Source organism: Geotrypetes seraphini, chromosome 10, assembly GCF_902459505.1.
Source record: "Geotrypetes seraphini chromosome 10, aGeoSer1.1, whole genome shotgun sequence".
In the NCBI taxonomy this organism is placed as follows: Eukaryota; Metazoa; Chordata; class Amphibia; order Gymnophiona; family Dermophiidae; genus Geotrypetes; species Geotrypetes seraphini.
In genome coordinates, this window is record NC_047093.1 from 7,454,814 (window position 1) to 7,482,048 (window position 27,235).

Here is a 27,235-nt window from a genome sequence, read left to right on the forward strand (position 1 = left end):
CGGGAGATCCAGACCCACCCCCTGAACCAGGTGAGGGGTCCGGAGCCACCAGCGCAGACTGCAGCGCGCCAAGCCTCGCAGGGGAACCGGAACATCCAAATCTTGCCTCCGGGGAGACCACCTCCGGAGCAGAGCATACTGAAGAGGACGCATGTGGGCCCGCGCCCACCTCACCACGTCCAGGGACGCCGCCATTGACCCCAGGAGTTGGAGGAAATCTCGCGCCCGAGGACCCCGGGACGCCAAAAGCAGGCGAATCTGAGATTGCAATTTGCTCACCCGGGCCTCTGGAAGGAAGACCTTCCCCAAGGAGGTGTCGAACATAACCCCAAGGCACTCCAGACGCTGAGCCGGGACCAACCGACTCTTGGAAAGGTTGACCACCCAGCCCAGCGACCGGAGAAACTCCACCACCCGAGCCGTAACCCGGGAGCTCTCCTGCAACGACTTTGCCCGAATCAACCAGTCGTCCAGGTAGGGGTGAACCAGGATGCCCACCGACCGCAAGGCTGCCGCAACGACCACCATTACCTTGGTGAACGTCCGAGGAGCCGTGGCCAGACCAAAGGGAAGCGCACAGAACTGAAAGTGCCGCCCCAAGATCGCAAAGCGAAGGAAGCGCTGATGAGAGGCCCGAATTGGAACCTGCAAGTAGGCCTCCGTCAGATCGAGAGACGTAAGAAACTCCCCCGGCTGAACCGCCAGAATGACCGACCGCAGCGTTTCCATGCGGAAAGACGGAATCTTGAGAGCTCTGTTGACCCCTTTCAAATCCAGGATGGGCCGAAAGGTCCCCTCCTTTATGGCCACCACAAAGTAAATGGAGTACCTGCCGGTGCCCCACTCCGTAGGGGGCACCGGCACCACTGCCTCGAGATCTAGCAAACGCTGAAGGGTCTGACGAAAAGCCTGCGTCTTCCATGGAGTCTGACATGGAGAAGCGAGGAAAAGGTCCGGCAGAGAGCGGGTGAACTCCAGAGCGTAACCGTCCCGCACCACCTCAAGGACCCACTGATCGGACGCGATCTCGGCCCATTTGGGGAAAAATTTGCGCAGCCGTGCCCCCACCGGAACCAAAGGGGGCGTCGGCAAGGAGTCATTGCGCAGGACGGGAAGCGGGGGAACCGGCGGAGGGATTCCCTGCCCCCCGACGGGCCCCCCGAAAGGGCTGCATGCGCTGGAAGAACCGACCCCAGGAAAAACCCTGAGCCGGGAAAGAAGCAGCCCCACGCCCCGGGCGATACTTGCGAAATTCCCGCAAACGCCCCCGGGCAGCCCCACACCGAGACGCAGGGCGGGCACGGTCCTCAGGCAGACGGGGCACCTTCGAGTCCGTCAGAGTCTGAATCAACTCATCTAATTCCTCTCCAAACAAAAAGACCCCCTAAAGGGAACTTTAGTAAACTTAGCTTTGGACGCAGAATCCGCCGCCCAAGCGCGCAGCCACAAAATACGCCGCGCGGCCACGCCATAGACTTAGCCGAAATCCGCACCAAGTCATAAAGAGCATCTGAGAGGAACGAGGCAGCCATCGCAATCTTCGCTACCTCCTGATCCACTAGAGACCAGTCATCAGACTCCCGATCCAGGACACGCTCAGCCCACCGAAACACGGCGCGAGCGACTAGCTCCCCACAAATAGCCGCCTGGACCCCAAAGGCAGAGACATCAAAATCATACTTAAGAAGTGTCTCTAATGCACGCTCCTCCGAGACCCTAAGAGCAGAACCGTCCATAACAGGCACGGTATGCCGCTTAGCAAGTGCCGAGACCACCGCGTTCCCCATTGGCGAAATTAAGGTAGCCCTACCTCCCTCCGGGACGGGATACCCAAGAGCCAAGGCGCACACCAAACGAAACTGCGCCCATAGGCCACTGCGCCAACACAAAATCCCGCAAATCCTGACGCACAGGAAAAGAGCGGGAAACAGGACAGACCCCCTGAAGCAGAGGGGCCCCCATACGCGGGGTCTCCGGTGGCGCCACTGCAAAAATGCAGCACCAAGGAGACCTGCTACACAGGTCTAAAAGCTCATCCCTCTGAATAAAAAGCGCACCACGGACGCATCTGCTCTGGAAGACGGGAAACCCGCCGCCCCGCTGCCAACGGGCGTCCCCTCTAGAGGATCCTGGAAGCCCGCCAAAGCAGCCAGGTCCTCAACCAGGCCAACACGCTCCTCCGCCCACCAATTCGCAATCCAAGCCCCCCCGCGGGCGCTTGGATGAGGGAGGAGGAAGAGGGGACGCCAAACGAAAAGAGGGAGGCAAAGCCATAGGGGGCGCGGAGGGAAACCCCCCCCGAAACCCCCCAGGCGCACGTGGGACCCCCAAAAGTCCGCACAAAGAAAGAAAATAAATTGGGGGCAAAAAACCCCTGGGGGTCCCCAGGGACTCCCTGCCCCAGCAGGGGTCCATGCTGAAACCTGCCCCTGTGTTCGCCATACAGGGGGAAGGTCACCTGAGGTTGCAGACAAAATGGAGGGGCCAGACAAAGAAAATGGCGAAGTTCCCGCCAAAAATGCTCCCTCCATGGCCTGTAGCGCTGAGAAGACTGAACAGTCTCAGCCGCTAAGACAGGCAAGTCGGCATCAGCTGTCAAAAAATCAGCTGAGAGGGAATCCTTCGGGGAATCCCTCCGTGGGCGGTTGTGGAAGACCGGGCTTCCCCACTGCTCCAAGCCGACTCGCGAGGCACCATCAGCGGGGAGCTCTGGGCGCCTGCAGCTAGAGAATGACACGGTGAAAAAATTGGTCCCCGTCACCGCCCCGTCCCCGTCTCACCATCCCCGTCACCGCCCCGTCCCCGTCTCACCATCCCCGTCACCGCCCCGTCCCCGTCTCACCATCCTCTTCACCGTCCCGTCACCGCCACTGCCACCCCATTCACCGCCCCGTCACCGCCACTGCAATCCCATTCACTTTTCTTTATTTACGTATAAAGGAAACATTCTTTAAAACTTTAAAACTTAGTTAAATATTAGTTAATAACTATACAAAAACAAAACACGCAGAGAAAAAATTAATTAATATAAATTCCCTGACTTCCCTGCACTGTCCCCCCTTGAAGGTCTGTCCCCATCCTGAAAGCCTGATGCCCCCCCCCCCGACGTCCGATACATCCCTCCCCCCGAAGGACCGCCGACTCCCCAACAATATCGGGCCAGGAGGGAGCCCAAATCCTCCTGGCCACGGCGACCCCCTAACCCCACCCCGCACTACATTACGGGCAGGAGGGATCCCAGGCCCTCCTGCCCTCGACGCAAACCCCCCTCCCCCCAACGACCGCCCCCCCCAAGAACCTCCGACCGCCCCCCCAGCCGACCCGCGATCCCCCTGGCGACCCCCACGACCCCCCCACCCCCCTTCCCCGTACCTTTGGTAGTTGGCCGGACAGACGGGAGCCAAACCCGCCTGTCCGGCAGGCAGCCAACGAAGGAATGAGGCCGGATTGGCCCATCCATCCTAAAGCTCCGCCTACTGGTGGGGCCTAAGGCGCGTGGGCCAATCAGAATAGGCCCTGGAGCCTTAGGTCCCACCTGGGGGCGCGGCCTGAGGCACATGGTCGGGTTGGGCCCATGTGCCTCAGGCCGCGCCCCCAGGTGGGACCTAAGGCTCCAGGGCCTATTCTGATTGGCCCACGCGCCTTAGGCCCCACCAGTAGGCGGAGCTTTAGGATGGATGGGCCAATCCGGCCTCATTCCTTCGTTGGCTGCCTGCCGGACAGGCGGGTTTGGCTCCCGTCTGTCCGGCCAACTACCAAAGGTACGGGGAAGGGGGGTGGGGGGGTCGTGGGGGTCGCCAGGGGGATCGCGGGTCGGCTGGGGGGGCGGTCGGAGGTTCTTGGGGGGGCGGTCGTTGGGGGGGAGGGGGGTTTGCGTCGAGGGCAGGAGGGCCTGGGATCCCTCCTGCCCGTAATGTAGTGCGGGGTGGGGTTAGGGGGTCGCCGTGGCCAGGAGGGTTTGGGCTCCCTTCTGGCCCGATATTGTCGGGAAGTCGGCGGTCCTTCGGGATGGGGGTGCGAGTGGTCCTGCTGGGGGGGGGGTGAATCGGGCGTCGGGCGGGGTGGGAACTATGTTTTAAAACTTTTGTATACCATGCGTGAAAATACGGTAAATAGCGGTTCCTAGAAGGGGGTACATTGGCCCGCGGGGACAAACCTGTTCACCGTTTCCGCGGTCGGTGAATGGCCTTGTCCCCGTCACCGCAGCGACTGCTAGTTTTCTTCCCCGTTTTCGGCGGTGACCCGCGGCTTAAATGCGGTGGCCGCGGGTAAACCGTCACCGTGTCATTCTCTACCTGCAGCCGCTGCCGACGGAGCTCCACCACCTCACCGACCCAAACCGCCGAGTTCAGGCCGGCCGCGAGTGCCTCGCGGCTGGACTCAATTGCTCCATACGCGACCTAGCTATAAAAAAGTGCCGGTTACATGAAAAAATACAGTAAAATACAGTTTTCTTAAAGGGAAACAACCCTTCAGACCAGCACTACCTCAGGATTTTTTTTTTTTTTTTTTTACAGAACAGACTCCACAGGCTCTCGAAGCAATATGCCTTGCTTGACTTAGGGGGCAAGGCTTACTGCTGAGGCTCCTCTAAAAAAATGTGGGGAGGTGGAGGAAGTGGGGGGAGGGACCCCGCTCGAGACCCGCCGGGTTTGACACCCCCCGAGGTCGGACGGACCCCCAAACAGGGCCCGACCAAGCTCCGTCCGGCCAAAAACAGGGACAATAAACCCCTAAACAAATTCCAACAGCCCTACCAAGGGAGATGGGCACAGATCACTCACACCTGCTGGAGACTGAAAGAAGACTGAGGGAAATAGAGAGGAGGGGCTAGGATATACTGTCCCAAAGTTTTGTTTTCAGTCTCCACCTGCTGGTCATGATCAGATATATACCCACTTGTAAAGTTAACCTCTACTGGTCTGGAGAGTGCTAAAGAATAAGATTTTTTAACCAGGATAGTAATATGAAAATGAAAAGATAATTTGCAGTCAGGGTTGGCTCCTAAAATTTTTATAGTCGGTGAGATGGAATAAATGTTACCGTTCAAATTTAGAGAGTCCTCCTTGATCATGTCAGATAGAAATGCCCCCCCAAAAATCTTGTCTTATCAGAGTTAAGTTTCAAGACGCATTTGATGTGTAATACAGCCTATCTTGGACCCCTTATATTTTGATACGAATATCAAATTCATTAATCCCCTTCCATCCCTACTGTTTTCTCCCTTTTATGTAATTTCTAATAGAGAAAGAAATTGTAACTTTTCCCTCCTTTCCTTCTTTAATCATGTCTGTTTTTAATGCGATTGCTAATATGTTAATTGTTTTATTTAGTTTTTATTGTAATTAGTTTGTCCAATTGCATGTGGGTCCACTATCTAGTGGCTTTTTAAATTGTACATTGCTTAGAAAATATGTATAAGCGATTCATCAAATGTTAATAAAACTTGAAACTTGAAACTAAAATCACTCATCCAGGCTTTCAAAGCTTTGAGTATTGATTGAATAGAGGATAAAATGTCATTTGAAAAAGCAGTCAATATTGTAATATCATCTGCGTAACTATAGAACTTGACACCCAAAGAAGAAATTCGTAAACTGAGCGGAGCCAAATATAAATGAAATAATGTAGGAGACAAAGGTGAGCCCTGAGGGACTCCACCTGCATTCCTCCACTTATGAGAAAGAGAATTATGTAGATTCTAGTGTTAAAGCCCGTTACATTAACGGGTGCTAGAAAGCAGCCCCCTTTCCCTCTCCCCCTCCAGTTCCTCCCTGACTATCTCTCCATGGCCCCCCTTCTGTCTTTCCCCCCAAGCAAAGCTGTCTGCCTCCCAGCACACCCCTCCTCCAAAGCAGCCCCCTTTCCCTCTCCCTCTCCTTTGAGAATTTTTACCTGCAGCACCGGCACCACACCCTCCAGCCGTTCCTCTGAGCAAAATTGCCACCACCGCTCAAACTCCAGCAAAACTGCCACCACCTGTTCAAACTCCTTCACGCGCCGCCCGCCTACACGCTGTTGAGGCTGCCGCGCACCGTCCCCGCGGTCTGGCCGGCTCCCTTAGTCCCTTGCCGGCCCCTTCCCTTCCTGCGGTCCCGACAAACGTCCTGACTCCAGCAGCAGCCGCAGCACTCTAAACACGCTGCTTCGCGGCCTTCTACTGTCCTGATTTGCTCTGCTGTGTGGGGCAGAGCAAATCAGGGCAGTAGAAGGCTGCGAAGCAGCGTGTTTAGAGTGCTGCGGCCGCTGCTGGAATCAGGACATTTGTCGGGACCACGGGAAGGGAAGAGGGGCGGCGGCAAGGGAGTAAGGGAGCCGGCCAGATCGCGGGAAGGGAGGGTAGGATGGGAGGCTGAACGGGGGTTCAGGTGTGCTGGGGAGGGGGGGCGAAGACAACGAAGATGAACTGTCTTACAGGGGGGGGAACCCTAAGCACGCATGCGCACTCCTGTGGCCACAGACATACGGATCATAGAAACACGCAGATAAGAGTGCGCATGTGCGGCTAGGGTTTTATTATATAGGATAGTCGATAAGAACAGCTTTCAAGAAAACCACTAAACCGATTCAACACATTACCCGACGCTCCAATAGCAAAAATGCTACTGAGGTCAATTTGCATAATTAAAGCACTTGTATCTACACTAAACAGCTTGTAGATAGTCTAGTAAAGAGGCCAACTCTCTCTCTACTACTATTACTATTTATTATTTCTATACTGCTGAAAGGTGTACGCAGCACTGTACATTTTAACATACAGTAGACAGTCCCTGCTAAGAAGAGCTTACAATCTAATTTAAACAGGAGATTTTGGGGTTGGTGAGATTATGCTAGAAGAAATGATACAGTGGGTCTAGGTATCTGACAGCAGTGAGTGGGAGTTAAGAGTTGAATGCAGTTTCAAGAAAGTGGGCTTTTAGCTTGGATTTGAACGTTGCTAGGGATGGAGCATGATGTATTGATTCAGGCAGCCTGTTCCAGGCATACGGTGCTGCAAGAAAGAAGGGACGGAGTCTGGAGTTGGCAGTGGAAGAGAAGGGTACAGATAAGAGGGGCTTGCCTGATGAGCGGAGATCACAGGGGGGGGAGATAAGTGAGGAGAGATATCGGGGGGGCTTCAGAGTGAGTCAGCAAGAGGAGTTTAAACTGTATTCGGAAATGGATGGGGAGCCAATGAAGTGACTTGAGGAGAGGGGTAATGTGAGAATAGCAGTTCTCACGGAATATGAATCGTGCAGCAGAATTTTGAACAGATTGAAGAGGTGAGAGATGAGTGCCGGGAGGCCTGAGAGAAGTACGCTGCAGTAGTCGAAGCGTGAGGTGATGACAGCATGGAAAAGGGTTTTGGTAGTGTGTTCAGAGAGAAGAGGACGAATTTTGGTAATATTAGAGAGGATGAAGCAATCTGAGCAGAGAAGGATAGAGAGGCGTCAAAGATCACCCCAAGGTTGTAAGTTGATGAGACAGGGAGGATAGTGTTATCCACAGAAATAGAGAATGGCAAGAGGGGGGAGTTTAGTCGGAAAGATAAGGAGTTCAGTTTTAGCCATATTCAGTTTGAGATGGCGGTGAGACATCCAAGTGGCAATGTTGAACAGGCAGGCTGAAATACGGGCATGAACTCCTCTAGAGATATCTGGTGTGAAGAGGTAGATCTGGGAGTCATCAGCATAGAGGTGATATTGAAAACTATGAGAGGAAATCAGTGTACCAAGAGAGCGGATATTTATGGAAAAGAGGAGAGGGCCCAGGACAGAGCCTTGGGATATGCCAATAGACCGTGGAATGGCATCAGAGGAGGATCCACCGTAACATACCCTGAAGGTACAATGAGAGAGAGAGAAGAAAACCAGGAGAGAGCAGAACCCTGGAATTCCAGCAAGGACAACTTGTCGATGAGGAGGTGGTGATCAACAGTGTCGAAGGCAGCAGACAGATCGAGAAGAATAAGAATAGAGTTCATTGGATTTGGCCAGGAGTAGGTCGTTAGAGACTTTAGCAAGGGCAGTTTCAATAGAGTGAAGAAGGCGAAAACTCAATTGAAGTGGTTCAAGAATATTATGAGAGGAAAGGAAGTCCAGGCAATGGCGGTGAACAGCACATTCGAGTAATTTGGATAAGAAGGGGAGGAGGGAGATAGGGCAGTAGTTGGAGGAGGATGTAGGGTATAGTGAGAGCTTTTTAAGGAGGGGTGTAACTATAGCATGTTTGAAGACATCTGGAACAGTAGCAGTGGAGAGTGAAAGGTTGAATATATGACAGATAGGAGGGATTACAGTGGAAGCGATGGATCCGAGTAGGCAGGTAGGAATCGGATTAGAGGAACAGGTGGTGGGTTTGGAAGAGGAGAGAAGGTGAGCAGTTTCCTTCTCCGTAACTTCAGAAAAGGAAGAAAGGGTTGTTGAAGGGAGGTTGACAGAGTGGACAGTGGTAAGGGGTGGTGGGGGAGGTGACATTGTTGAGAATTCAAGGTGGATCTTGTCTCAGTACTATAATGGGGACAGAAACTTGATTGTGTAGGATATAAGATGTTAAAACAATCTAAATATTCGTTGAGCACTAAGTTGACCAGACCCTCAGTAAGTTTAGTTAAAAAAGGAATTCCTGCAATTGGTCTATAGTTACTTACAAGTGATATAGGACTTTTATGGTCATTAATAATTGGACTATGCATCTGAAAGATAAGTTTCTCTTGGATTTACATTTTTTTTATATAAGTTCTTTTGTGAATTGATGGTAAACAGATTCTTTTGAATAAAGACAGGAGAGTTAAGGATAAATTAGGTTCTTACCTGCTAATTTTCTTTCTGTTAGCTTGTAGACTGGTATAGTCCTTATGAATGGGTAATATGCCTCATTGCTACTAGCAGGTGGAGACCGAGATCAAACTTGTATATCAGTATAGCATGCCCCTCTTGCTATTCCAGTTTGCCGAATAGCCAAACAGAACCCAGGAAATTTCTTAACTGAAAAACAGTAAATGACACTCCAAACAGGAGAGTAAGAAAACAACAAAGATCTTTAAACAATTGTTGGAACATGTAAAGAACTTGATCCTGGAAGTAAAACATCCCCATAGCTAAGCTAGCTGAGCCATTGCCGCTGTTCGTAATTCTCCCCGGCCCTAGAAAAATATTAGAACCCGCAGAAAAATTCAAAATCTGCACGTGAGCAAAAACCCGCAAACACTGCACAAAGACAGACAGGGTGGGGGGACTATACCAGTCTACAAGCTAATAGAAAATTAGCAGATAAGAACCTAATTTCTCCTTCTGTATCGCTTGGTAGACTGGTATAGTCCTTACGAATGGGACATACCAAAGCAGTACCCATCAAGGGTGGGACCCCCGAAGAGCCAACATCAGAACATGTTCACCGAATACTGCGTCCCGACGCTCATGAACATCCACATGGTAGTGTCTGACAAAGGAATGCAGAGAATACCAAACTGCAGTCTTGCAAATATCCACTGGAGGCACTAGAGAAGACTCAGTCCAAGAAGCCGTCTGACCCCTACCGGAATGAGCATTGAAAAAGTCGGGAACAGGCTTCTTCTTAAGAAGATAAGAGGAAGCAATAGTCTCCTTGATCTAGCGCGCAATAGTAGACTTAGAAGCGCCATCCCCCTTTCGAGGACCCGCTAGAAGGACAAAGATCTGATTTCCTGATCTCCTGGATCCTCTGCACATAAGAGTGAAGGACCCGATTGACATCCAACTTGCATAGCTATCTCTGCTCAGAAGAGCCCTCTCAACAACCCAACACAGGGAGGACTACAGATTGATTGACATGAAAAGGAGAACCCACTTTTGGCAAAAAGGAAGGAACAGGCCTCAAGACAACCGGTTTCCTAGAAAACTCCAAGAAGGGAGCCCTAAAAGAGAAAGCCTGCAGCTCAAAACACATCTAGCTGAAGTAAGGGCCACCAAGAAGACCGCCTTAAGAGTAAGGTCCCTCAAAGAGCAGTTGCCCAACGGTTCAAAAGGAGGGCACACCAGAACGGACAGAACCAGATTCAGATCCCAAGATGGAACAGAAGGTTGTATGGGAGGACTGAGCAACTTGGCCACTCGCAAGAAGCAAATCACATCAGGAATGGCAGTCAAATGCTGACCTTTCAAGGACCCCCGAAAGACTGACAAGGCCGCAAGCTGAACCCGGAGAGAAGACCAAGCCAGTCCCTTGTCCAGGCCATCCTGCAAAAACTATAAGATGTTAGGCAGGGAAGCGCGAAAAGAGACCACTTCATGCGCATCACACCACTCCTCAAATAGACGCCAAACCCTCACATAAGCCCGAGAGGTAGAAAACCTCCAGGATCCCAAGAGCATTGAGATCACTTTATCTGAATACCTCTTCTTACCTAGGCAACCCCTTTCAAGAGCCAAGCCGTTAAGACAAAAGGGACCCGGATCGAACATTGGAATGGGACCCTGAGTTAGAAGGTCGTCCAAGAGAGGAAGAGGAAGAGGTTCCGCTACCAGATGCCTCACCAGATCCGCGTACCACGGTCAGCAAGGCCACCAGAACCACGAGGCCCAGATGGCGAAATATGCGGAGAAGAACTCTGCCACAGAGGGAACACATACAACATGCCCTCTGATGGCCATGGTTGAACCAGAGCATCCAGACCCTCGGCATGACCATCTCTGCGACGACTGAAGAAGTGGGGCGTTTTGGCGTAGACATTTGTGGCCATCAGGTCCATGAGGGGCTGACCCCAAGACTGCACTAACAACTGAAAGGCCACGGGACTTAGACACCTCTCTCCAGGATTTAGCACGTGATGACTTAGGAAGTCCACCTGAACATTCTCCATTTCAGCTATTTGGGATGCTGAGATCTCTTGAAGGTACGACTCCACCCAGACCATGAGCAGAGTCGCTTCCTGTGCCACCAAATTGCTCCTGGTGCCCCCTGATGATTGACATAGGCCACAGCCGTGGCATTGTCCGACAGAACCCTGACTGATTTGCCCACAGAAAGGACTGGAAGGCTAGCAACGCCAGACAGATGGCTCTGGTCTCCAAAACACTGATCAACCAAGAACATAAGAATTGCCACTGCTGGGTCAGACCAGTGGTCCATCATGCCCAGCAGTTCGCTCACACAGTGGTCCTCTGGTCAAAGACCAGCGCCCTAACTGAGACTAGCCCTATCAGCGTACGTCCTTGTTCAGCAGGAACTTGTCTAACTTTATCTTGAATTCCTGGAGGGTGTTTTCCCCTATGACAGACTCCGGAAGAGCATTCCAGTTTTCTACCACTCTCTGGGTGAAGCCTCCTCCGTGGACCAGGTGCCCTGAGTTGAGTGACCTAGATACTGAGACCCCCAAACGAGAAGACTGGCATCCGTGAGCAGCACTGTCCACTGCAGCTGATCCAGACTCACCCCTTTACAAGATGGAGGGTCTGAAGCCACCAGCGAAGACTGCCCCGAGCTAAGCCCAGAAGCGGAACAGGGTGATCCAGACTGTGCCTCTGAAGTGACCATCTCCAAAGAAGAGCATACTGAAGAGGACGCATGTGTGCCCGCGACCACCTCACTACATTGAGGGAGGCTGCCATCGACCCCAAGACTTGAAGGAAATCCTGCGCCCGAGCCATAAGCAGGCGAATTTGAGATTGTAATTTGCTCACCCGGACCTCCAGAAGGAAGACCTTCCCCAAGGAGGTGTCGAACAGGATCCCAAGATATTCCAGGCACTGAGATAGAGAAAACTGGCTCTTTGCAAGGTTGACTACCTATCTCAGCGACTGCAGAAACTCCACTACCCAAGCTGTGATCCGAGTGCTCTCCTGGAACGACTTGGCTCGAATCAACCAATCGTCCAGATAAGGATGAACAAGAATGCCTTCTTTGCGCAGCGCTGCCACAACGACCACCATCACCTTGATGAACGTCTGCAGAACCGTGGCCAGACCAACGGGAAGTGCACAGAACTGATAGTGTTGCCCCAAGATCGCAAAGCGCAGGAAGCGATGATGGGAGGCCCGAATAGGAATGTGTAAGTAGGCCTCGGTCTGATCGAGGTCAGAAACTCCCCCGGCTGAACTGCCAGAATCACAGACCACAGAGTTTCCATGCGGAAGGAAGGCACGTGAAGAGCCCTGTTGACCCCCTTCACATCCAGGATGGGTCAAAAGGGCCCTTCTTTCTTTGGCACCACAAAGTAAATCGAGTACCAACCTGGACGAACTCCAGAGCATAGCCGTCCCGGATCACTTCCAGAACCCATTGATCGAACGTGATGTCTGCCCACTGTAAAGTCTCTCAACTGGGCTCCCACCGGAACCAAGCTGGGCGCCGGCAAGGAGTCATTGTGCAGGACAGGCGGCAGGGGACCCGACGGGAGCGCTACCCGCACTCTGTTGGGTCCCACGAAAGGCTGCATGCGCTGGAAGAACCTGCCTCTTGAGAGCCCAGGAGACTGAAAAGGAGCAGTCCCTCGACTGGAGCAGAAACAGCAGAAATCACACCCACAAGCAGCGCCGCCTCGAGCCTGTGGCCTAGGCCTATCCTCAGGCAAATGAGGCACTTTAGAATCAGTGAGAGTCTGAACCAACTTATCCAGGTCATCACCAAAACAAGAAAAATCATTTAAAAGGAAACTTTGTCAACTTAGCTATGGATGTCGAATCCGCCGACCAAGCGCAAAGCCACAAGGTATGACGTGCTGCCACTCCTAAGGCCAGAGACTTGGCAGATGCTCGCAAGAGGTCATAACAAGGCATCTGAGAGATAAGAAGCACCCAATTCAATTTGGCAACTTCTTGCCTTAGCAAGTCCCAGTTCTCAGATTTATCATCAAGTACATGCTGGGCCCAACGAAAACACGTCCAAGCCACCAGCCCGCCATACATAGCCGCCTGGACTGATAGAGCTGTAACATCAAATCTCTGTTTAAGGAGGGACTCCAACTTACGCTCCTCAGGGTCCTTCAAATCCGCACCGCCCTCAACAGGCACGGTATGCCGCTTAGAGATGGCCGAGACCATCGCATCTACTACAGGCGATGTCAGAGTATCCCTATTCCCTTCCGGAATGGGATACAGGCGGGTCATGGAGCGTGCAAAGCGAAAAGGGGCTTCTATGCACCTGTCACTGAGGGAGCATGATGTCACGAATATCCTGATGCATAGGAAAAGAGCGGGAAGCAGAGCAAATCCCCCTAAGCAAGGGGTCCACCATTTGCGAGGGCTCCGACATGGGGTCCTCAAAGTGCAAAACTGAGGAGACCTGAAGGATTAACTCATGGAGCTATTACCGCTGAAAAATGCGCACCACAGACACATCTTCGCCAGCAGGGGGATGCTCAAACCCCTCGTCGGCGGAATCCGGCCCCCCAAGAAGATCCTTGAATTCTCCCCAAGGATCCAGGTCCTCATCAATCACCTCGTGCTCCTCTGGGAAAAAATCCTCATCCCAAGAGACCCTCGGGCGTTTGGATGAGAGAGAAGTAGAGGGGGGCAAAACCGCCGCTGTGTGGGGCCGCACTGGGGAAGACGTCGAGGGTAAACCCTCCCCCCTGAGTGGACATGGAACCTCCTGCCACCAGCATATAAGCTTTACAAAGTGCTAATATAAATTCAGGGGGAAAGACCCCTGGCGGCCCGAAGGGACCTCCTGCCCCAGCAGGATACCCTGACATACCTTGCCCCTGTATTTCCAGAACAGGGGGAAGGTCACCTGAGGTAACTGAAATAAATAAGGAGGTTCCCACCAAAATTGGACCTGACACCGCCAAAATCAGAGCTCCTGCGGCCTGTCATGTCTGAAAAGCCTGGGACATTCCTATCGCTGAGGCCAAGGAACCGACCGACGCGAAAAGGGAATCCCCAGCCGAACTGGCGGTAAGGGAATCCTGTGCTCCCTGACTGTCGGTGGCTGGGGACCCCCCCCCCCCCACATGGGCATTGGGGGAAGACCGGGCTTCCCCATGATCTGAAGCTGAACTGCGAGGCACTTGCGGCGGGGTGCCCTGGCCGCCGGCATCTGCTGCCGAAGAGGCTTCCCCACTGCTCCGGCCTGCACAACGCTTGCACAGGCCGTCCACGAGAATCTTGCGCCTGGAGCACTTTTTTCCTTTAAAAGAGCTCATTGTGCTGAAAAGCGCCCTAGCTGTAAAGAAAGTGCCGGTTAGTTGAGAAAAAAAACACAGAAAAAAAAGCCCTTTAGACTAGCACACCTCAGGATTTTTTTGTTATTTCTTTTTACTTAGTCAGAACAGACTCCACGGCTCTCAAAGCTGGAGGGCCGACCAACCAGGGGGCCAGGTCGCCTGCTGAGGCCCACTACAAAAATATGGGGAGGTGGGGGGAGGGACCCAGCACGAGACCCACCAGGTTTAACACCCTCCGAGGTCGGACGGATCCCCAAATAGAACCCGCCCAAGCTCTATCCGGCTCAAAAAGGGGAACCAGGAGTCCATAAAGTTCCAAAAGTGCTAAGAGGGGAGCTGAAAAGCCTTACCACCTGCTACCAAAGACTGAGAAAAACTGGAGTAGCAAGAGGGGATGCTCTACTGATATACAAGTTTGAGCTCAGTCTCCACCTGCTGGTAGCAGCAGTGAGGCATGTTACCCATTCGTAAGGACTATACCAGTCTACCAAGCGATATAGAAAGTGGAGGGTTTTTTTTGCCAAAGATGTGCCAGTAGGTTAGTCCCTTTGGATATGTTTTAGTTCTATCCTGGGTGACTAAATAAATCAAACATTTACAGGGATACCGTAACTGAAAGGTCTTTTTCTCCACTAATTTATTATTGGTTAGCCCCTGCATCAGCTATTGTGTATTATTTGGATGTGTTTTTGATTATACACAAGTTCAGAGTGGAACTTTTCCATTCTTGAACCTGATTTAGTGCACCTGACAATAAGTAGCCATGCGAAAAGCAAGTGAGAATGATGAATTGTACTTCCATCCCCCATCCCTTCTATTGTCCAAGAAAGATTCCCATTTGGATAGAAAATCCTGATTAATGAAATGATCCACCATGACAAAGGATTTTAAGAGCAGCCATGATTTTTTTGCTGCCTCTCACCAACTCATGTTGCTCCTGCATCTGGGTGATCTTCTTTGAGTATTTCTGGTCTACCTGCTTCAGTTCTGCCACCACAGACTCGCACTTCTCACTCAGGAGCTTTTTATCATCAATCAGCTGAAAAAGAGACAAGAGGGAAGGGAGGACTTAGCACACAAGGCTGGCTGGACAAGGAAATCTCTGGGATGTCGGATCTACCTGATCTATGAAACTGAGGTGTCTCTGGATCGTCGCCTCATACTCCTCCCGCTGGTGCTTCCACTGCTGATTCAGCTCCTTCTCTGTCTCCTTCATGTGTCGGACAGTCAGCTCTCGCTGCTGCGCCTGGTGGATGGAGTAAAAGGGGACTAGTCAGGCTTCCAAGTCTTTGAAGGTCCTTGATCGCTACAGTGACTAGCAGCCTGCTGGGATATCACTACTTCACTGACCAGATCTCAAGCCTGGCAACACTTCTGAAGGGGAGAGGAAGGAAAACATGTAGGAAATGAGGGGAACACCACAGCACTGGAGATGTGTCCACAGCTGACAAAAATGGAGTACGGGAAAACAAAGTCTTTGCTATGAGATGAAGTTGGCAGGTGCTTCTTACCACAGACTCTGCAGAAAGTCCGAGAGAGAGGAATACACATGCTGATTTTGGTGAAGGTAGATTCTCTACAAAAACTACCATATGTAGACATGAAAATACAATAATTCCGATCTCACCAAAAACATGCTCCAAACAATGCATCCCTAGAAAATGCTCCTTTGAAAGTCTAGATGCCAAGGTAGAAAGTACAAGGGTTAAATGAAAAAGTAATGCCTTCACCTCCGTAATGTTCAAAATGAAGATACTGTAATGAATAAAAACATGAGAATAGCCATACTGGGTCATGGTAACATAGTAGATGACGGCAGATAAAGACCCGAATGGTCCATCCAGTCTGCCCAACCTGATTCAATTTAATTTTTTTTTTTTCTTAGCTATTTCTGGGCAAGAATCCAAAGCTTTACCCGGTACTATGCTTGGGTTCCAACTGCCGAAATCTCTGTTAAGACTTACTCCAGCCCATATACACCCTCCCAGCCATTGAAGCCCTCCCCTGCCCATCCTCCACCAAACGGCCATACACAGACACAGACCGTGCAAGTCAGCCCAGAATCCTTTGAACGTCTGAATCATATCTCCCCTGTCTCTCCTTTCCTCTAGGGTATACATATTCAGGGCTTCCAGTCTCTCCTTATACGTCTTCTGGCGCAAGCCTCCTATCATTTTCGTCGCCCTCCTCTGGACCGCCTCAAGTCTTCTTACGTCTTTCGTCAGATACGGTCTCCAAAACTGAACACAATACTCCAAGTGGGGCCTTACCAATGACCTGTACAGGGGCATCAACACCTTCTTCCTTCTACTGACTACGCCTCTCTTTATACAGCCCAGAATCCTTCTGGCAGCAGCCACTGCCTTGTCACACTGTTTTTTCGCCTTTAGATCTTCGGACACTATCACCCCAAGGTCCCTCTCCCCGTCCGTGCATATCAGCTTCTCTCCTCCCAGCATATACGGTTCCTTCCTATTATTAATCCCCAAATGCATTACTCTGCATTTCTTTGCATTGAATTTTAGTTGCCAGGCATTAGACCATTCCTCTAACTTTTGTAGATCCTTTTTCATATTTTCCACTCCCTCTTCGGTGTCTACTCTGTTACAAATCTTGGTATCATCTGCAAAAAGGCACACTTTTCCTTCTAACCCTTCAGCAATGTCACTCACAAACATATTGAACAGGATTGGCCCCAGCACCGAACCCTGAGGGACTCCACTAGTCACCTTTCCTTCCTTCGAGCGACTTCCATTAACCACCACCCTCTGGAATCTATCCGACAGCCAGTTTCTGACCCAGTTCACCACTTTGGGTCCTAATCACTGTTACCACATTCTCTGGAAATGAGTTCCAGAGCTCAACTATTCGTCAAGTGAAAAAGTATTTCCTCCTATTGGTTTCAAAGGCATTTCCTTGCGACTTCATTGAGCGTCCCCTAGTCTTTGCATTTTGAAAAAGTAAAAAAAACTGATTCACTTTTACCCACTTTAAACCACTCAGGATTTTGTAGCCCTCAATCATATTCCCTTTTAGTCAACTCTTTCCAAGATGAAGAGCATCAACCTCTTTAGCCTTTCCTCATATAAGAAGAGTTTCATATCATTTTGGTCACTCTTCCTTGAACCTTTTCTGATTCCATATATTTTTTTTGAGATATGACACCAAATCTGAATGTAATACTCAAGGTGAGGTCACACCATGTAGCGATACTGAGGCATTACAGTAAAACTTTGGATTGCAAGTAACTTCATTTGCAAGTGTTTTGCAAGACAAGCAAAACATTTGATTACATTTTAACTTGATATACAAGTGACGTCTTGCAATACAAGTACGTATAGTGTACACACATCACAACTGAGCCGATGGTTCTTCTCTCTCTGACACTGCAAGAGTTAGTGAACAAGTCTTGCAATATGAGTACATACAGTATACACGCATCAAATCATCACATCTGAGCCAATGGTTCTCTCTCTGACGCTGAAGGAATGTAGTGATTGTTCTAAATGAGCAAGTACGTTTAGTATTTTGTATTAAAGTTTTTGGGTTGTGGAACGAATTGTCTGAGTTTCCATTATTTCCTATGAGGAAATTCACTTTGATATACGAGTGCTTTGGAATACAAGCATGCTTCTGGAACAAATTATGCTCGCAAACCATGGTTTTACTGTATATTTTTAGTCTTATGTACCACCCTTTCCTAATAATTTCCTGAAACTCGCTTTTATTAGAAAAATGTTTTTTTGTAATGGTTGCCATCATTTGCCACACATTTCTACCAATGATGGACAATTTTTTGAAAACTCTCATGAAAGAACTGTACATCTTGTTATATCTCTGAAATGCTTCTGGATAAATCTTGACTACTCTTGGCATGCTAATGTAATTTGAAAGTCTTTCTCTGTAACATCGCTGTCTGTGTACAGTCTCTTCCTCTGTAAAGCGATCTGAACTGCTTGTGGTATTGCGGTATACAAAAATAAAGTTATTATTATCTTGTCTCTTCAATCAGATGCGCACAGTCCTTTCTGCCAAGAGGCGTTCCTTCAATTTTGGATAGAGATGGAAAAATCACATGGCACTAAGCCGGGGCTGTATAGCAGATAGGGAAAGACAGACACATCTTTGCAATTGCCTCTGTGGCGTTTCATGCTAGTGTTCTCATGTTGCAACCAAATTTCTGAACACTTCTCAATTGTAACACATAGGAATTTTGATCTAAATAAATCAAACATTTACAGGGATACCGTAACTGAAATTTAGCTCCCAATGATTTCACATCTTCTTACATTTCCAGGAACCTTTCCCTTCTTGTTTGCTTTGTTCTTGAAACATCTGGGAACATAGAAATTTTTCTTTCCAAGAAGGAAGTTTCTCCTTGCGTAAAAAAAAGGCGAAGTACTTCCTTATCTTGTTGGAACACAAATGTCACAAGAAGCTCGTAACCTTTGAGGTTGGTGGAGGGACACGTCAGGGATGCCCATTGTCCCCATTGCTTTTCCTAATATACTTAGAGCCTCTTCTCCGTACTATCCAGAGAGTTGGTTGGACATCCAGAGGATCTTCACAATTGCAGGTGTTGGCCTTTGCTGATGACCTCTTACTTGCATTGGCTCGGCCCCAGAGATCTTTGCCTAAGCTCTGGAGCTTCTAGATGAGTTCCACCTTTTCTCTGGATTGACGCTGAATAGGCAAAAGTCTATGGTGCTTCCCTTACAGGTGGATGTTCAAGATACTTGGACAGGACCCTTCCCCTTAGAATGGGCCTCATCTTCCTTACGTTATTTAGGCATTACTATACCTCAGGACCTGACTGAACTTTACACACTTAACGTGCTTCCAATGCTTGCGAAAACTGGACAAAGGGTATGGGCATGGAGATCTTAACACTTGACTCTTCTTGGTAGAATTGCACTGTACAATATGATGGTGATACCCCAGTGGCTTTACCTCCTTCAAACATTACCATTGCTCATACAGCGCCATTATTTACGGTTACTAAACCGCTCTCTGACTAAGTACTTGTGTGTGTGTGTGTGTGAGGGGGGGGGGGGTGTTAAACGCTCGAGGATTCCTTTGCACACACTCACACTTTCTACTGATCAAGGGGGTCTAGGATTATTGCACTTGGGGAGACTTAACTTGGCTTGTCAACTTAGATGGTGAATGATTGGTTCTGTAGGACTTGTCATTTCTCAGCCACAGAGGTGGAATGTCTTGCCTACTCCCTCATCATTTTAGTTCCTTACTCCATGCGAAATGCTTATCCAGCGCACAAAACTTGGAAACCATTATGTACACAACTGGCTATTCGGTTTAATGTGACACCATGTTTGCCTATTGGGGGTAATGGGGACTTTATCCCTGGAATGAGTCCTGGGTTGTTTCCTTTGTGGTCTAGGAAGGGTTTTTGTACTATTTGTCTCAGGTGTTACAGTCTGATGATACGATGCAGTCATTTCAGATGTTAAAAGACTCCTTTCACCTGGTGGCTGGGGATTGGTTCTCTTATTGACAACTGTAGAACTATGTCCATTCTCTCCCCAGCCTGGCTTTGTCGGAAGATATTCAAGAGAGGCTGTTTTACTCCACAGGTACCCATACCGCTGCGCCTTCATCACCGCTTTTTGCAGGAGCTGGCTGGACATTTGGATTATGAGACCCTGGCGACCAAAAGGACTCAAGATCTTCACCTGAAAATTTCTGCTGCCCTGCTTATGCGGAGTGTCAAGCTTGGGGCACAATTGTTGGTCTCTGCAGCTGAAAGAAAGCGGTACTATAAATTTGTGGTTCGAGCTTATTTTGCACCAACAGAGCTTACAAGGCGCATATTAGCCCTACGGACAGTTGCCCTAAATGTGCGGCCTCCAGAGCCACTCTGGGACATATGTTTTGGTCTTGTCCAGGCATTCAGGCTTACTGGAGATGCCTCTGTTTACAGATCAAATCTATGTGGAACTGTACCTGGGTGCCCACGGATAAATTTCTTTTTACTCTGAAACTTTCTGTATTGTATATGCTCTTTTACTGTGTGTGTTTTTTGAAAAATTAATCAAAAGATTTAAACATAACAACTTCCTCTTGAGAGCTTTCTAATATATTTGAAAGGTCCATAGACTCAAAGTTACTGCCTGAGGTTCAGTCTCAGGGTCAGAAAAGGAAGATTTTTTTGAAAACACCGGCAAAAAATATATTTATGTAAAGGTGTAAGTCCTTCATCTGGGAATTTAAACACTTCTTTCAGGAATTTATAAAATGTTTCCTTAGGTGATATTGTCAATATCTTGTGAAAGTTCAAAAGTCTAAGGTTCAATTGCTTCGTAAAGTTCTCAAAGTTCTCTACTTTCCTCAGTAAGACCAACTTATCCTGTAATATGGCTCCAGATGAGGCTTGCACATTTTGAATTGTTTGTTCCAAACATTTAAATTTCTCTCCCTGTGACTTTAATTCCTCTTCAAACTTGTTTAATTTAGAAGTTTGGGTTTGAACAAGAGGAAAGATTCCTTGGCATACTTTATAGAGGGAGTCCAACGCTATCCAAATAGAATCCAATGTGACCTCAGCAGGTCTAGTAAGAGGCTGAATAGTTAATACTGTCCGTGAGGCAACAATTCCCTCTCCCGCCACAGATTCTCCAGCCGGGGACTCCTGGGGAGCAGGCATGCCCAGAAGCTCCAGCGGCTGCATTCCTCCCTCCACCGAAGTGTCTGTCGGTATTCCCCCCTCTCTCTCGGCTGCAGGGGAGGGGCTGGTACCGAAGGGCTAAGCGAAACTTCACTTCCCAAAGCCGACACCTCCCTCGCATCCAGCACAGCAGGTTTGTCCTGAGGTGAGGATGACACAAAGCCCGTAAGAGCGTCCTGTCTCATCAAGGTAGGTTTGGACTGTCGGGCTGAAACAGCCACTCTACCGCTTCTCTTAGGCATACTCCAAAGAGCCACGAAAAGGAGGCAGGAGTAGTTCTAAACGCGTCCGACTGCCACGACCAAGGGGCCTAGACTTCTAAGTGAAAGCGGTAACTCATTCCAGAGCTCAGTTAGTTTGAAAATGAAAAGAGTGGTTGAATCTCTTGTAAGTTCTATTTTTACCCCTAAAGGAAGGAGAAATTAGGTTCTTACCTGCTAATTTACTTTTTGCTTCTCCAGACCGGAATAGGTCCCCACCCTGTCTATTGTCGTGTTCTCGTGGCTGTGGCACATGAACTTTTTGTTTTTTCTGTGGGTTCTAGTATTTTTCTAGGGCCGGGGAGAATTGAAGAACAGTGGCTGTGGCTCGGCTGGCATAGCTGGTGAGCTGTGGGGACATTTTCTTGCTGGGATCTCGCCTTTGCATTTTCCAACAGCCTTTGGGTATGTTAGTTGATACTCCTGTTCGGAGTCTTATTTATTTCTGTTGCAAGTTATTTGTTCTGCTTGGCTATTTGGTAGACTGATAGGAATAGAGGAAGGTACCTATTATGTACTATTCCACAGTTTTGTTTCAGTCTCCACCTGCTGGTCATGATGAGATTTATACCCGCTTGTAAGATTAACTATACCGGTCTGGAGAGTGCTAAAGAAATGTAAATTTTAATTTATTTGAACTCTTAGCAAGATGAGATCTGTGTACATTTCAATCTAGAGGAACCAAAGGTAATAAAGATGCCAAAGAGAATTTAAAATGCAATACAAACGCACTTGAATTCTAAGATACACTGGAAGCCAATGTAATTCCTTGAGCAATGGGGTTACCCGATCGAATTTACTCTTAGCAAAAATTAGCTTGGCAGCGGTGCTCTGCGTTACATTTCATTTAACCCTTGTATTTCTCATACTGGCTGGCTCTATGAACCTACTAGATCCACACACAGATCTCCAGAAGGATATTTCTTTCAACCCATGCTACCCACTGACAACTGTATTCCAAGTTTATTTAAAATGTATTATTCCGCTTATTCAAACTTCTAAGCGGAGTACATAACTTTAAAATTGGGTATTAAATAAAACAGTTCAACAAACATGTCCAAACAAATAATATGTCAACCAGACATACTGGAAAAGATGGGAAGGGTGAAGAAACTACATCAGTTTATAGAACAGAAGGCCAATAAAGGTAAACACATAAGGAAGGGAATTAGGACTGAGAGATTTTAATTCAGGGCATCCTTAATCCTCACCAACTGGCTGCACGAAGTTTTTATTGTCTTAGCGTTTTATTGATTTTTTATCTGTTAAATTTTAATTTCTGTGCTTATTTTACCTTGTAGTCTTTCTGTCCGCCCCTAAGCAGTCTTTCTGTCCTCATCTCCTCTGCCGCCGCTTTGCGGCGGCCCGCCGGACTCCGCCCCTAAGCAGGTCAGCGCATGTCCTATATAATAGGTTCATTTGCGGCGCACGCCGCAAAGGCGCGCGCCTTTGGCGCGCGCCGAAGGAGCACGCTAAAGGAGCAGAACCTGCTCCTTTGTTCGCTCCTTCGGTCGCACCCCGAGGACGCGCCCGTTAACGATCTTTCTACTTCATGTTCGATGCCCCTGATTCCCAAGTGCAAGGGAATGATTATTACCTGATTAGTTTTTTTCCTTTTTCTTTTGTTTCGTTTAAATACTTTTACTAATATTTATTCGTTCAGAAATATGGATCCACAAAACATTCCTGTTCAACTAAACAATAGACTCAATTATGATAGACCTCAAAGATTAATACCAAGTTCGTTATTACCAATAACCATTAATAACTTTCAACTAAACACTTCAGATTCAAATAATACTTCACAACCTCAAATTTACAGTAACCCGAAATCTTTAAACCTAAAACTAGGCCTAATTAACTCTAGATCCCTTAAAACTAAATATCATCTGATAAAAGACTCTATTCTTCAACACAATTTACACATTCTCTGCATTACCGAAACCTGGCTGTCTGAAGGTGAGGAAGCCTATCTTTCTTTTTGCTGCCCCCCTAATTATGATTTCATATGGAACCACCGTCATAATCGGAAAGGTGGTGGATTAGCTATAATATTCCAAAATAGCCTAATCATTCCTCAAGACCAATCGATCAACAACTCTATAATTGAATTCCTTCATATCAAAGTTAACCTGAAAATAAAAATTGATCTTCTCTTAATATACATTCCACCTCCAATTGATTATTCGAAACTAACATTATTCCATAACTTACTTTTTGACTTTTGTTCAACTGCTACATATCCAATCATATTGGGAGACCTTAATATTCATTTTGATAACTGCAATAACCCTAATACCTCTGACACTTTAAACCTTCTCAAAGACTTAGAATTGAAAACATTGATTCATGAACCCACACATCAAGCCCAACATATCTTAGACATGATCCTGAGATCCACGAATCCCTTAATCTCCAACTCAGTACCAAATATTTTGGCAGTCCCATGGTCGGATCACAATTTTATTGCTATTAATTTTTATTTTAAGGAACCTTTTTCCATAAATACTCACTCGGAAATTAAAACAATCTCATACAGAGACTTTTCAAAACTAGAAACCTCCGACATCATACCTTATTTCAATCCCTCAACAAACATTCAACAATTTAATAGCATCGAAGAACAACTTCAGTTTTGGAATTTGACTTTAGAATCCATTATAAATACTAAAGCACCAATTATCACCAAAATAATATCGAATCGTAAATCCAACAATCCATGGTATTCCAAGGAATTATCCCAAATAAAAACGCAACTCCGCGCCTCTGAAAGGAAATGGCGCTCCTCAAAAACTCTCATTAATCTTCAAAGATTTAAAGACATCGCCACTTATTACAAAGACAAAATAGTTCAAGCAAAAAAATATTATTACAATGATAAGATCCAAAAATCAAAAAACACTGCAGTCTTATATAACATTTTAAAATCATTAAATCCCGATAAACAAAGGAACAAGTCAACTCAAAAACCAACTTTAACAGCTCAAGACCTAGCAGATTACTTTTGCAATAAGATTGAAAAGATTAGACAAAAATTCAAAATCACTAATAATACAACAATCCTTCCGGTACCAGAAAATCAAAATACAAATACTATCATTCCAGTAGCAAAATGTTTAAACCTCAGAGTTCCAACTTTGGAAGATCTAGAAAGACACTTTAAATCAATTAACCTAAAAGGCTCATCCTTGGAAATCATTCCACCGTACTATCTAAAGAAATTTTTCCAAAATATCGGTCCTTTTATTCTCTCCCTTATTCACAAGAGTTTTTCATCTGTCACTGTACCAATCTCGTGGAAATCCTCTATCATTACTCCAATCAGGAAAAATATGAAAATCAACCAAGATGACATATCCAATTACCGTCCTATCTCCAATCTACCTTTCCTAATGAAGCTCTCTGAAAAAATTGTCTTTGAACAATTGACGGACTTCATTGAATCCACAAATGCTCTACATCCAAACCAAACCGGTTTCAGAAAACATTACAGTACAGAACATTCTATGATTGGTCTGGTAACTAACATTCATTACTATCTCGACAACCACAAATCTGTTGCGCTCATTTCTTTAGATTTATCTGCGGCATTTGACACAATTGATCATAATCTATTGCTTAGCCGTTTGCAATCAATAGGCATACAAGGACAAATCCTCGAGTGGTTAACGTCATTTCTATCTGACCGGACCTCTAAGGTCAAATTCAATGATGTTTTTTCTGAAAGCTTTACATTATCATATGGAGTCCCTCAAGGCTCTATATTATCCCCTCTTTTATTTAACATTTTTTTATCTCCGCTTATTACCACTGCACAATCACTGGGTTTCACAGCTTTCTCTTACGCAGATGACATCCAACTCATGCACCCTCTTAATCCTGAAACGGCAGAAGAAATAAAAAATATCAACGACAAACTTGATCTAATAAAAAACTGGTTAATTGACAACAAATTATCCCTGAATGCTCAAAAAACTAAAACAATGCTTTTTACATGGAAAAGTGACATAACTCTAAAAACTCCATTCTTACTAGATGACTCCCCTCTCGATTCTGTTTCACAAATGAAAATTCTCGGGGTAATAATCGACACGGATCTTTCATTTCATTATCATATCAGCGAAACAGTTAAATCCTGTTTTTACAGACTCCGTCTTTTACGCTCAATTTCTACTTTCTTAGACCCAAAATCTATAAACATTCTGATTCACTCATTAATTATTTCAAAATTAGACTACTGTAATTCTCTCCTAATAAACATATCTCAGAAAGAAAGGAGACGACTACAAATCATACAAAATACTGCTATTAAATTAATCTATAAAGCTAAGAAATACGATCATGTCACCCCTTTACTCATTAAATCTCACTGGCTTCCAATCTCTCACCGAATCACCTTTAAAATCTTATTCTTAGTTTACAAAACTTTAATATCAAACGAACCCCTTTTTATATCAAAAATGATAGTTCCGTATAATCCTCCGCGATCCTTAAGATCATCTTTATCTAACCAACTTTCAGTCCCTTCATTAAGAATTATTGGCACGAGACGTAAAGATATGTTTTCAGTGGTGGCCCCCTCATTATGGAACGCTCTCCCAAACTTTATTAAAAATGAAAAGGATCTTGTCTCTTTTAAAAAATTGTTAAAAACCTACTTGTTTCAAGATGCATTTGACTTATGAAATGATCTTTCTTATAAACGCATATGTTCTTAAGATTCTCTTCTTCTATTTTTTTTTTTTTTTTTTTTTCCTTTTTTTTTGTTTTTTTTTTCCTATTTATACCTTTTTTTTTCCTTTTTTTCCCTATTTATACCTATTGTACTCTCCCCTCTATGTAAATTTTAACAAATAATGTAATTGTAACTTTCCCCTTCCTTCCTTCTCAATCATGTTTGTCTAAATTTGTTTTGTCAACTGTCCAAAGTAGTAAAATTGTATGTATTACCACAATCTGCTGGTTTTTAAATTGTACATCGCTTAGAAATTTGTAATAAGCGATACATCAAATGTAAATAAACTTGAAACTTGAAACTTGGTTATAAATCAAAAGCGTCCTTAAATAGAAAGGTTTTGAATTTTGATTTAAAGCGGTCTAGGGATGCTTCTTTCCTTAAAAGGATCGGTGTAGAATTCCAAATTAAGGGTGTGGTAACGGAGAAGATTGTTGAACGCATTGTGTTGATACGTCTTAAAGAAAGAATGGATAACAGATGTTGAATGTTAGATCTAAGCAATCTTGTTGACGCATATGGAATAAAAAGTCTATCTATAAATTCATGGAGATTGGAAGCTCATGCTTTAAAGGTTAGAAGGAGTATTTTATATGTAATTCTTTGTGAGAACAGGAGACAATGTGCTTTAATCAACAACGGAGTCACACAATCAAATTTCCTTGCCTTTGCTATTAGTTTGATCGCCGTGTTTTGAACAATTTGCAAACGTCTAAAGTTCTTTTTGTGTTAAATGCTTTGCAAAGACCCTTTATCCCTCATGCACTTGCCAGGTCACCTACCAGTGCCGTCTGCAGCAGGTTTATTGCTCGTTGCTTCTCCTGCACTTCCAGCCTCAGCCTCAGCATGGAGCTTGTGACCTCGGTGGCAACAGCTGAAGCCTGTTCCAGCTGTGCTAGTTCTTCTTCTGACAAGAGACCCTGGAAAGAATTAGACATTTCTTCAGAAGAAAAACACAAGGTTAGTCACACCAGTGCCTGGAGGCTTTCAGTGCAGACTGACCAGTCAGTCAATGTTGCACAGAAGCCAGGAGTGAACAAAGGGGCCTGAAAGGAGAAGACTGGGATATCATGGAAAAAACATTTCACATTTAAGTAACTTTCAATAACAAAAGACAGATTAATTAGTATTGTCCTAAGAATCAGTGGACAAACCCTGATGTGTTATCACCCTGAAGCTGAAATAGACACATACAATTGACCCACCCAAAGCTGTGTTCAGAAACCACAGCTGTACTGCCTAGAGGGACTCCCAGGAACTGCTCGCCAAGAGCAACTCTAATAGCCCTTCTAAGACAAGTCACATGGCTGATTTTAATCATGGATATGCATTCAATAGTACACATGTGGTTTGCAGATTTTGTATTTACAAGGCACTGTTAACTTGTTTTCTTTGTGATCTGGCTACACTGGGAAAATATAAATTTTACAGCT

The 27,235-nt window shown here is 46.7% G+C and overlaps 1 protein-coding gene across 3 annotated transcripts in view; it reads right to left on the bottom strand.

The window, feature by feature from the left end:
- Nucleotides 1-27,235, bottom strand: part of CEP131 (centrosomal protein 131) — a 126,579-nt gene that overhangs the window by 61,083 nt on the left and 38,261 nt on the right. For 2 of the 3 annotated variants that reach the window (XM_033961698.1, XM_033961699.1), the window contains exons 14-16: nt 26,585-26,722; nt 15,243-15,368; nt 15,045-15,161 (exon numbers count right to left, since the gene is read on the bottom strand). In XM_033961698.1, coding sequence (XP_033817589.1) covers nt 15,045-15,161; nt 15,243-15,368; nt 26,585-26,722 — 381 coding nt within the window. The remainder of the gene's footprint in view (nt 1-15,044; nt 15,162-15,242; nt 15,369-26,584; nt 26,723-27,235) is intronic. The other variant, XM_033961700.1, reaches the window with a different exon arrangement.